Source organism: Ictidomys tridecemlineatus, chromosome 13 (genome assembly GCF_052094955.1).
Source record: "Ictidomys tridecemlineatus isolate mIctTri1 chromosome 13, mIctTri1.hap1, whole genome shotgun sequence".
Classification (NCBI taxonomy): Eukaryota; Metazoa; Chordata; class Mammalia; order Rodentia; family Sciuridae; genus Ictidomys; species Ictidomys tridecemlineatus.
This window is the reverse complement of record NC_135489.1, coordinates 60,624,333-60,636,524: the sequence shown is the minus strand read 5'-3', so window position 1 is coordinate 60,636,524 and position 12,192 is coordinate 60,624,333. Positions and strand designations below refer to the sequence as shown.

The following is a 12,192-nucleotide window of genomic DNA, read 5'->3' as shown; positions in this document are numbered from 1 at the left end:
GGTTAGTTAAGAATAACTGGGATGATGTTGGCTTTCTAGGGCTGGGGTATAGTTCAGTTGGTAGAGTGTTTGACTTGAGTGCACAAGGTTCTATCCCCAGCACCAAAAAGGAAAAAAAAAAAAAAAAAGACTTTCTAGCTGGACATGGAGGCATACACCTGTAATCCTAGCAACTCAGGGGCTGAGGCAGGAGGATCACAAGTTCCAAGGCCAGCCTCAGCAACTTAGTGAGGCCCTAAGCAACTTAATGAGACTCTTTCTCAAAAGAAGAAGTAAAAAAGGCTGGGGATGTGGCTCATGGTTAAGCACCTCTGGGTTCATCCTTAGTACCAAAAAAAAAAAAAAAAAAGTTTGGCTTTCTAGCAGGTCCAAATCATTTTCTTTTTAGGGTACCAAGCAGATTAGTCAGTGAGAACTAGGAACAATTCTCCATCCAGAGCTTTAGTTCCCTAAAGGTTCTGTAGAATCATACGGTTTTGTACAATTTTAGAACCATGAAGCAATAGGCTTGATTTTTTTCTGTTGCTGGTCCCAATAGGCTCTTAGACATACAGCTGGAAAAATAACCCCAAAACAACATCAGCTGGTTTAAGTGAAGTTTTCATGTCTTTTCTCTATAAAGTGGTCTAAATCAGAGCCTTCATTTTTAACTGAATTAAGAGGCTTGTACATAAAGAGGAAGCCTTTTTAAAAAACAGATTTTGTGTATTTCTCCCAGGTTTTCTGGAAATTCAAAACTAGATATTACACAGGAGGCTCTTTTTATTAGCAAGTACCTGCCCAGTTAAATGTCTTCTGCCATTAGAATTTTAATATTGGAAGACTGCCAAAGGCCAATGTCTCGGCTTGGCACCAGAATCACGAGGCACTCACAGCTTTGTAGGTTCAAACAGCAATTCTTTATTCCAGCTCTCACACCGCCTCCACACAGGTCCAGGGGCAAACGCGTTCTGCCGTCTCCCGCACAACCCACCTACTCCACGAGGCTATCTCCAAATCCCATTTTAATCTCACGAGAACTCAATGGGAACAAGCAGCAGGAACACCCTAATCCCAGCAATAATCTTCAACTTCCAACTTCCCTAAAACCCATTATCTTAAACTGGCAACGCCTTAAACTCAAGGAGCCGGTTACTTCCTCAAACCTGATCAGCTCTAAACCCGGATCTGCCTAGGTCCTTGAGCAAGGTCACCTCATTAAAGCATGCATGCAATGTCCCATCAAATGTCCTCTAAGCAGCATGGGGTATGCTTGGCAAGGAAATTTCGATGCGTCATTCCTACTTGGTAATGGCCCTCAGCAGAAGACAACTACCTTTATAATTCAGTTATTTTTCTAAAAATTATGTAAGGCTTTTCACAAATACTGTGAACTAAAAAAGGAAACAATATTGGCATGAATCCACTTCATTGTAAGGAACCTAAGGTATCATTTAATTATAAGAATAATTATTGTTTTTAGTTCATACCAAATATAGTTTAATAATAGTTCAAATTCATGGGTACTAATTTGCTGTATGACAACCTTAAACTCAATGGAAATTGTTTCTTGTAATATGACCCTTAGAATTACATTTACAAGTTAATTACACTGAGAAATAAGTTTATAGGCAACAGATTGATCCACCACACATCTCTGAGTTAATGCCACGGCCATAAAGCAGACCCATGAAATAACAGATGAATATATTGCTATAATAGGAAAAAAGAGTTCAGAAGTAAAAACAAAAGATTAAATTAGGATGTTGCTAATGGCCAGACATAATCCCTTTGTATGTGTAAAATAAATAAATTGTGGAATATGTTTAGAGGCAAGTGAGGGCACAGATGGATGGGAATGAGGTGTGGTTGGAGAATTATGCAAGGGCCATCCATGGATTTTCCATGCCAAGTTTCTGAGCTTGTAATTCACTGTGGGTTTTAGCAGGTATATGCATGCTCTCTACTGCATATATTTTGGCGGCTGTGATGTGGGACAGAATAGGCTGGACATCCAAGGAATTTTCAGGAAGTAGGTTTATTGGCTGCAGGGTCCATAGAGGCTATCGCCTAAAATTTCTCTGGACCTCGAGTCTGGAAATTCTTTGAACTTTATACCTAGTAGGAGAAGGGGACTGAAGGTGAACAAGACAAGTGCTTTTTTGTTCCATTTTTTAATATTAGTCAGAGGTTTTACCACAAAAGCAGTAGTAACATCATCAAGTCTGCAGCTTTTATAAGACAGAGCAATTTAGTCCTCACAAAAATAGGAAGTCCTAACCCACATTGAGTTTTTTTTGTAGAAATTTTTGCTGATAGTCTGTTAATAAGAACAATTATGGTAAGGGGTCTTCTGGGTGGGGATCTCTGGTCTGCTTCAGGTAGCATGGGCCAGTGACTCAGTATACTTGGTAAAGTTCAGAAGTAGGATACAACATAGCAAAGATATTATGGGAATCTTCATGAGGATGGATTAAGGGCCAGCTATGTGGGGTGAGTACAACCTGGGAAGGGTGAGTACAAACTTGGGAAGGGTGAGTAAGTGGACCCTGATGTTCACAATTCTTAGAGGCCTTAATGTGTCACCAGACATTAGGAACAAAGGATCCTGGATCCAAAGAAAAGTTCCAGTTCTTACTCTTATGGATAGAGAAATGATCACCAGATATTTACAGGTTCTTTTGAATCAGACATTGTCCGAGGTTCAGAGACAGAGGGGAGCCATTGTGTGAGTGTTGGTCTTGAGCATTGGCAACTCCCGAGATTCAGACAGTCCAAGTGGAAGGACCAAGTAGGATCAAAGTCCACCTCCAGGGGAGTTTATATGCATTGTCTTTTATAGTCCAGGGAATAGGTTCCATTGTGATGTGTTGAGGAATGAAAATACATATTTTCCTTTGAAGACTATTTAATCTAGTTCAGAAGATAATTCATTCAAAAAAGATATCATTTATATGCAATTGTGTATGAATAGAATTTGGAAAGTGCTGAAGAACATAAGAGCTAATGTATTACTGAGGGGTTGTTTTTAACCAAAGAAACCTAGAGTTGTTTTTCATTTGAGAGGAAGAATAGATTAGGTAGTTTTAGAAAGAAAAAACTGGAAAACTGTTTCATTTAGATTGGGAGGAGCAAGTCAATTATATATTCCCCAACTGTTGGAAATTCCAAATTTCTAAAATCACCTGAGGAAAAATAAATATATATAATTTTATATGTGTGTGTGTTAGTCAGCTTTGTGTTGTGTGATCAAAAGATCTGACAAGAACAAGTTAGAAGAGGAAAAGTTTATTTTGGGCTCATAATTTCAGACATTCAGTGCATAGTCAACCTAATCCATTACTCTAGGCTTGAGGTGAGGCAGAACATCATGGTGGAAGGATTTGGCACAGGTAAGTTGTTCACCTCTCATTAGAGGAGAAGCAGACAGAGAGGGAGGAGTAAGAGACAAAATATATTTCCCAAGGGCTTGCCCTAGTGATCTGCTTCCTTTAGAGTACCCCACCTAGAATTATCATCCAATAATCTATTTAAATTATTAATCCTTCAAATGGATTAATCTACTGATTAGGTTATGACTTTTATCATCTAATCATTTCACCTTTGGAAATTCCTTTTTTGTTACATGACCTTTCTGTAGGATATCTCTAATTCAAACCATAAGAGTGTGTGTGTGTGTGTGTGTGTGTGTGTGTGTGTGTGTGTGTGTGTTTGTGTAAATTTTAAAATAGGAAGCTAAAGTATTATTTTAGTACCTCGGTCTAAATGGTTTTATGGTATGACAAACAACAGGCTCTTGATTAAAATAGCTTTACAATATGGTTTAAAAAGTTTCTTAAATATGATTGTTGCATCATCAGAATGCCTGGTAGGATATCCCTAACAATCTGATCTGAATCAGTGTCAGCTGTGAACATTTGTGATGTGTTTGGTTCGGTTTTTCTATAAAACACCATCACAACTATATGTGTGTGTGTGTGTGTGTGTGTGTGTGTATTTTTTTTGTGTGGTGTTAGGGATGGAACCCAGTGCCTTGCTCATGCTGAGCAAGCGTTCTATCACTAACCTGTACCTCCAGCCCAATCCTTCAGCTTCTCTAAAAACACAACCTTGAATATGTTTCTACCTATGAAAGAATAACTACATTTTAAAGTTGAGATAATTTTTTAGAAACATTCTCATGTTTATGAGTGTCTATTATACAGAGAAATAAATTTGTTTTGGCATAACTACAGTATTTTTTTATTTTATTTTATTTTATTTTATTGGTTGTTCAAAACCTTACAGAGCTCTTGACATATCATATTTCAAACATTAGTTTCAAGTGAGTTATGAACTCCCATTTTTACCCCAAATACAGATTGCAGAATCACATCGGTTACACATTCACATTTTTACATAATGCCATACTAGTAACTGTTGTATTCAGCTACCTTTCCTATCCTCTACTATCCCCCTCCCCCCCATCTTCTCTTTCTATCCCATCTACTGTAATTCATTTCTCTCCTTGGTTTTTCTTCCAATTCCCCTCACAACCTCTTTTATGTAGTTTTTTATAACAATGAGGGTCTCTTTCCATTTCCATGCAATTTCCCTTTCCTCTCTCTTTCCCTCCCATCTCGTGTCTCTGTTTAATGTCAATCTTTTCTTCCTGCTCTTCCTCCCTGCTCTATTCTTAGTTGCTCTCATTATATCAAAGAAGACATTTGGTATTTGTTTTTTAGGGATTGGCTAGCTTCACTAAGCATAATCTGCTCTAGTGCCATCCATTTCCCTGCAAATTCCATGATTTTGTCATTTTTTAGTGCTGCGTAATACTCCATGGTGTATAAATGCCACATTTTTTAAATCCATTCATCCATTGAAGGGCATCTGGGTTGGTTCCACAGTCTAGCTATTGTGAATTGTGCTGCTGTGAACATCGATGTGGCAGTATCCCTGTAGTAAGCTCTTTTAAGGTCTTCAGGGAATAGTCCGAGAAGGGCAATAACTGGGTCAAATGGTGGTTCCATTCCCAGCTTTCCCAGGAATCTCCATACTGCTTTCCAAATTGGCTGAACCAATTTGCAATCCCACCACCAATGTACAAGAGTACCCTTTTCCCCACATCCTCTCCAGCACTTGTTGTTGTTTGACTTCATAATGGCTGCCAATCTTACTGGAGTAAGATGGTATCTTAGGGTAGTTTTGATTTGCATTTCTCTGACTGCCAGAGATGGTGAGCATTTTTTCATGTATTTGTTGATTGATTGTATGTCCTCCTCTGAGAAGTGTCTGTTCAGGTCCTTGGCCCATTTGTTGATTGGGTTATTTGTTGTCTTATTGTCTAATTTTTTGAGTTCTTTGTATACTCTGGATATTAAGGCTCTATCTGAAGTGTGTGGAGTAAAAATTTGTTCCCATGATGTAGGCTCCCGATTTACTTCTCTTATTGTTTTTCTTGCTGTGAAAAAACTTTTTAGTTTAAGTAAGTCCCATTTGTTGATTCTTGCTATTAACTCTTGCGCTATGGGTGTCCTGTTAAGGAACTTGGAGCCTGACCCCACAATATGTAGATCATAGCCAACTTTTTCTTCTATCAGACGCCGTGTCTCTGATTTGATATCAAGGTCCTTGATCCATTTTGAGCTAACATTTGTGCATGGTGAGAGGAGGGGATTCAGTTTCATTTTGTTGCATATGAATTTCCAGTTTTCCCAACACCATTTGTTGAAGATGCTATCCTTCCTCCATTGCATGCTTTTAGCCCCTTTATCGAATATAAGATAGTTGTAACTTTGTGGATTAGTCTCTGTATCCTCTATTCTGTACCATTGGTCCACCCGCCTGTTTTGGTATCAGTACCATGCCGTTTTTGTTACTATTGCTCTGTAGAATAGTTTGAAATCTGGTATTGCTATACCACCTGATTCACACTTCCTGCTTAGAATTGCTTTTGCTATTCTGGGTCTTTTATTTTTCCATATGAATTTCATGATTGCTTTATCTATTTCTACAAGCAATGCCATTGGGATTTTGATTGGCATTGCATTAAACCTATAGAGGACTTTTGGTAATATCACCATTTTGATGATGTTAGTTTGGCCTATCCATGAACAGGGTATATCTTTCCATCTTCTAAGATCTTCTTCTACTTCTCTTTTTAGGGTTCTGTAGTTTTCATTGTATAAATCTTTCACCTCTTTTGTTAGGTTGATTCCCAAGTATTTTTTTTTTTTTGAGGATATTGTGAATGGAGTGTTTTTCCTTATTTTCGTTTCAGAAGTTTTGTCGCTGATATACAGAAATGCCTTTGATTTTATATCCTGCCACTTTGCTGAATTCATTTATTAGTTCTAGTAGTTTTTTTGTAGACCCTTTTGGGTCTTCTAGGTATATAATCATGTCATCTGCAAATAGTGATAATTTAAGTTCTTCTTTTCCAATTTTTATGCCTTTAATTTCTTTCGTTTGTCTAATTGCTCTGGCCAGTGTTTCAAGAATTATATTGAATAGAAGTGGTGATAGAGCGCATCTCTGTCTTGTTCCAGATTTTAGAGGGAATGCCTTCAATTTTTCTCGGTTCAGTATGATGCTAGCCTGGGGCTTAGCATAGATAGCTTTTACAATATCAAGGTAAGTTCCTGTTATCCCTAGTTTTTCTAATGTTTTGAACATAAAGAGATGCTGTACTTTGTCAAATGCTTTTTCTGTGTCTATCGAGATGATCATATGGTTCTTATCTTTAAGTCTATTGATATGGTGAATAACATTTATTGTTTTCCGTATATTGAACCATCCCTGCATCCCAGGGATGAATCCTACTTGATCATGGTGCACAATTTTTTTGATGTGTCTTTGTATCCGATTCGCCAGAATTTTATTGAGGATTTTTGCATTTAGGTTCATCAGAGATATTGGTCTGTAGTTTTCTTTCTTTGATGTGTCTTTGTCTGGTTTCGGGATCAATGTGATGTTGGCCTCATAGAATGAATTTGGAAGAACTCCCTCTTTTTCTATTTCCTGGAATAACTTGAAAAGTATTGGTATTAATTCTTCTTTAAAGGTTTTGTAAAACTCTGCTGTATACCCATCCGGTCCTGGGCTTTTCTTGGTTGGTAGTCTTTTGATTGCTTCTTTAATTTCATCCATTGATATTGGTCTGTTCAAATCGTGTGTGTCCTCCTGACTCAGTCTGGGCAAATCATATGTCTTAAGAAATTTGTCGATGTCTTCACTATCTTCTATTTTATTGGAATATAGGTTTTCAAAATAATTTCTAATTGTCTTCTGTATTTCTGTAGCATCTGTTGAGATATTGCCTTTTTCATCCCTTATGTTAGTAATTTGAGTTCTCTCTCTTCTTCTCTTCGTTAGCATGGCTAAGGGTCTGTCAATCTTGTTTATTTTTTCAAAGAACCAACTTTTAGTTTTGTTAATTTTTTCAATAGTTTCTTTTGTTTCAATTTCATTGATTTCCGCTCTGATTTTAATTATTTCTTGATTTCTGCTGCATTTGCTGTTGTTTTGCTCTTCCTTTTCTAGGGCTTTGAGATGAAGTGTGAGCTCATTTATTTGTTGTTTTTCCTTTTTTTGAGGAATGACCTCCAGGCGATGAATTTCCCTCTTAAAACTGCTTTCATTGTGTCCCATAGATTCCGATATGTTGTGTCTGAATTTTCATTAATCTCTAAGAATTTTTTGATTAGTATTTTCTTTTATCTTATGTTCATTCTTATATGCTTATACTCAACTTTTTTTTTCTCCTAAGTGATAGTTTCTCTACACAATTGTTTATCATCTCATTCTTTTAAAAAATTTCTATGAATAATTCTTGTAGCTTTGAAGCATTTCAAGATTTAGTTGTTCTTAAGACATTATTTCAAATTATTGATAAGAATAATATTCAGTTAGTGAAACTGCATATTTTATAATGATGCCAGAGAAACAAAATGACATCTGATCCTACGGACTTTTGCTCCAGGATGCTTAATATAAAACAAGAACATTTCATATTGAAAAAACAGAAATGAGTGGAGATTTCTGGGGGTATCTGAGACCTCATCTTGTGCGGATATAACTTTGCTGGAAGATGCAGGAGTTCAGGAACTGCACTGTCCCAGTGCACTGGTACAGAGATGCTCCTGTCCCAGAGCCTCACAGGAGGTGGGCACCTTGTTTTGACCACATGATTTCACAGGTGACCTCAGGAATCAATTGGAACAGCTGATTCTAAGGCCTCACAGTTAGGATTATAAAAATAATGATCATTTTTTAAAAAGTATCAAATTTTTCTTCCCTCAAAATGACTACACTGTAAAAGTTATTACTACTACTTTTTTAAAAAAATTTATCATCATCATCAGTACTAGGGATTGAACCCAGAGGCGCTTTATCACTGAGCCACATCCCTATCCCATTTTTAAGTTGTTTTATTTAGAGACTGAGTTGCTAAGTTGCTGAGGTTGGTTTTGAACTCATGATCCTCTTGCCTCAGCCTGCCAAATTGCTGGGATAATAGGCATGCACTGCTGGGCTTAGCCTTTTCCTTTTTCTTTTTAATACTAAGCTTTGTATGCCTTCTTTTGGGGAATGGATGAATGTGTGGTTTGGCCCTGTGAATGCTCCCCCTCTTGTTATGAAAGAACTCCTGGAATATCTCTATCAACTCAGCTGGTGTCTGCTGGCCTCAGCAACCTACAGTCCCAAAGAGAAACCCAATTGCATGGGGCCCTTCTGGAAGCCTCACCATCAGGGCTCAGATTCCAGGCACAGCATCAAAGACTAAATCACAATGTGAAAGTTGAAGTCTTTGTAGGACTTACAGACTCCTTAGGGGGAGTGTACAACACACCTGGAGGCCATACACTGAGAGGAAGAGTGGGTACCTATGGGCCAATACATAGCACAGCAGAGAGGAAGAGGGGGTCCCTATAGGCCAATACACTTATTGGCTGAGGGTGTGATCCAGACAGGTACCCCAGGGGAACTTTCACTGGTGGATTGAAGTAAGCAGGCAGTAGTTCCAAGGAAGTCACACTGTGACTGAGAGGGGGTCACCTGAAGCTCCTGAGCAAGCTTTAAATAGTCCTTTTAAGGGAAGCAGCTAGAAAGTAGCCTCTGAGTGGTTATCTCTGGCCACCAGCTAGAGCCATCAGGTTCCCTTATAGTATTGAAAACTATGTTGGGGTGACATCCAATAAGCAGGTACTTCTAGTGTGAAAATTAAACTTCTGTTTAACGCTACATGAAATTATAAGAACTCACTACCTGAGGAAACTGTCCTTACAGGATCATTTGTATGGTCTTAATATGTGATGACTTGTTTCACCATAAAGAAAATAAACATCCCATCTGACTCAAATGTATGATATGTCAAGATCATTGTACTGTAATGTGTTACTAATTAAAACAAATAAAAAAAAGAAAAGAAACAATGCAAATGCTTTTCATCCTTACAACAACCCTGTTAGTTGTGTGATCTTGTTGTCTCCATTGTACAGATGTGAAAGCTGAGATTGAGGCTGAGGTATATCCCAAGATCAGACAACTAACAGGGACATGTTCCTCTACCTGTGCCCTGTGTGATCTGCTTCTAGAATCTGCTTGGTCCTCAACAAGCAAAGGATGGTGGGGGAGGGGCATCACAGTGATGAGAAGAAGAAACCTGAGCAGAGAGGACTGAAAGGGGAGCCATGGACCATGACTGTCAAAGGACATCATAAAGGAAGGCCTGCTGGGGAAGGGAGCAGGCCTCTCATATTAAGCAGTTCATGGATTAATCCTTACTTGCCCCCAACCACAGTGTGACTTCCATTGGAGGGACTACTTTGTATACAGTAGGAATGACTGGCTGGACTGCTGAACTTGTTATACTAGAGAAATTGCAATGATAACACTCCAGGTAGCAAAGCCTGCCTATAACCTTCCAGAATTCTTTGAAATGACTATAATGCCCCATTAACATAATGCTCCAATAACATTCCAACCACTTTGGGGCTTCTTAACCATTTTTTTTTTTTTTTTTTGTGCCATGAACAAATCTATTCTGCTGTTTGCTGAAGCCTATGAGTACCTTCTCTGAGTAATGCTTGTAAATGCTGAACATTTGCAACTGGCATTACAGAGAAAAGCAATTATTGAAGTGCAGTAATGAGTGTGTAGAAATTTTAATATGATAGGAATTCTTGATTATTAATTAGCATGAAAAAATAACAAAATCTGGTGGTGAGCTTAATAACTACTGTTATTTTGAAGAGATGAGAGATGCAAACAGTTTTCCAACCACACAGTGATTGCTATAAAAATATCCGTAATTAATGTTGGTGACAAATGAACATGCTGAACCTGTGTGGCCTGTTTGTCTACTTCCATGATTGAATTAAATGTTTAGTTTAGTTAGAGGTTAGTGAAAATAAAGATGTAATTGTTTTCTAATGATGTTTGCAGAACCCCTAAATGTTGCCTGTCCCCTATGTTAAGAACCCTGAGCCATGTGGGGCACTCCTTCAAGTAAGTCCTATGAATAACCTCATGGGCTTTTGATTGGGCTTCTAATGAATCTTTAGCTCAAGTTAGGGAAAATGATACCTTAAAAATATGGAGCCTTCCTGCTTGTGTTTCTTGTAGACTGCATTTATGTAGGCTTTTTTTCCCCCTGTTTTTCAACACAGTGTTTATAATGATCCCCATAAACACTTGCATCATTTTGTAGGATGCATTCTTAGAAATCATTATATTTTGTTACCATTTGATATTCTCTCTTATTTTTTCCTGTTTTTTTTTTTTTGTAAGTATGGCTAGTGTTTAGATAGAGCATTAGTTTTTGAATACTGAGCTAATAGCTAAACAACCTTTTTTGGATTTTTCTACTATGGAGTCACATCATTGGAAAGTGCTGACAGTTGCTTTTTCTTCTTTCCAGTTCATATGCTTTTCTTTTTAAAATTTTCTTCTTGTTTACTGATAGGACTTGCAGTTTAATGACAACAGAAGCAATGTTGTCTATGAGTCTTCTTCCTGATTTTAAAGGAAATCCTTCTGATATGTCCCCATTGAGTCATGTGCTGGTACCAGTTTTCAGTAGTTGTTGGCAAGAACCAAGCATTAATTTTTCATGAGTTTTGCAAGCCAGTTTTAAAATATCATCATTATTCAAAATTAAATTATGTAAATGTGAAAATAAGCCAGTCATCATATTAAAATACAGGTAATCAATTATCACAACTTACCTCTTACTGCCTTTTTTGTGGTGTCTTGCTATAACCCCTGCTCTTCAGGCTGTTTACATGTCTTCTGTGTTCATGGTAGAAATGCTATGTGGCTTGTGTATGCATGCCTTCCCAGCCCCAGGTTCAATAACTTCACACTAAGGGCTTTGAATTGGCCTTGTTGAGAATAGTTACATCATGGACAATGACAAAGGCTGAAATGAGGGGTTTTATTTTCCTTATCAGCCTGTTGTTAAATATGGGCTAATGCACTTATGACCAAGACTGGTGCAAGTTCTAGCCTCTTAAGAAAAAAAGAAAGGAGAGAGGGAAGGAAGAGGAGAAAGGACATCTTCTTCCAGTGTAATAACCTGCTTGTATTGTTTTTTCTGCAGACAACTGTAATGCTCCACTGGCCTCTGCCTTGCCGAGGGTATCCTTCAGTAGCTCTTCAGAGCTGTCCAGTAGCCATGGCCCTGGCTTTGCAAGTCTAAATCGGAGAGATGGTGAGTCGGCTGCTGTCTTTGCTCCTTCCTCAGAGAGAGCTTTCATCCTTAGTTATTTTCCATTCTTGTAGCTCAAAAATTAATATTTGCATTTTATTGAATTTGAAGAAATTGGATTTTTCATGTTATTTTCTATTTGCTTTCTTTTTATTATAAATTTATAAATTATAAATAAATTATAAATCTATTTTTTATTTTGTTTTGATAGCTTTCTTCCTTATTGGTTGCCAGTAAGTGCTCATAAAGGAAATTAATCAGAAGGGAATTATTGGGGCTACTCATTATTTTCAATGATTTCTTTTTAGTTTTAGAACAGGCTATATAAAGGTTACTCATCTAGTAAGCTGATGATGAAAAACTCAAATATATAAATAAGTAAATGAGCCAATGTTAGAGTCACTAGGGGAAGTCAACAGACACCAGGATGCTGATGGGCAATGACCACTATCCTGGGACATCACATGGGAGAAGGCCAGGGGTAGGCTCTGCTGATAGTAGGGATTTTCTTCCTGTACAGT

The 12,192-nt window shown here is 37.7% G+C and overlaps 1 protein-coding gene across 2 annotated transcripts in view; it reads left to right on the top strand.

Annotated features, from left to right (window-relative positions):
- Positions 1–12,192, top strand: part of LOC101975743 (contactin-associated protein-like 3) — a 203,046-nt gene that overhangs the window by 17,825 nt on the left and 173,029 nt on the right. For both annotated transcript variants that reach the window (XM_078030403.1, XM_021719995.3), the window contains exon 2: positions 11,564–11,674. In XM_078030403.1, coding sequence (XP_077886529.1) covers positions 11,564–11,674 — 111 coding nt within the window. The remainder of the gene's footprint in view (positions 1–11,563; positions 11,675–12,192) is intronic.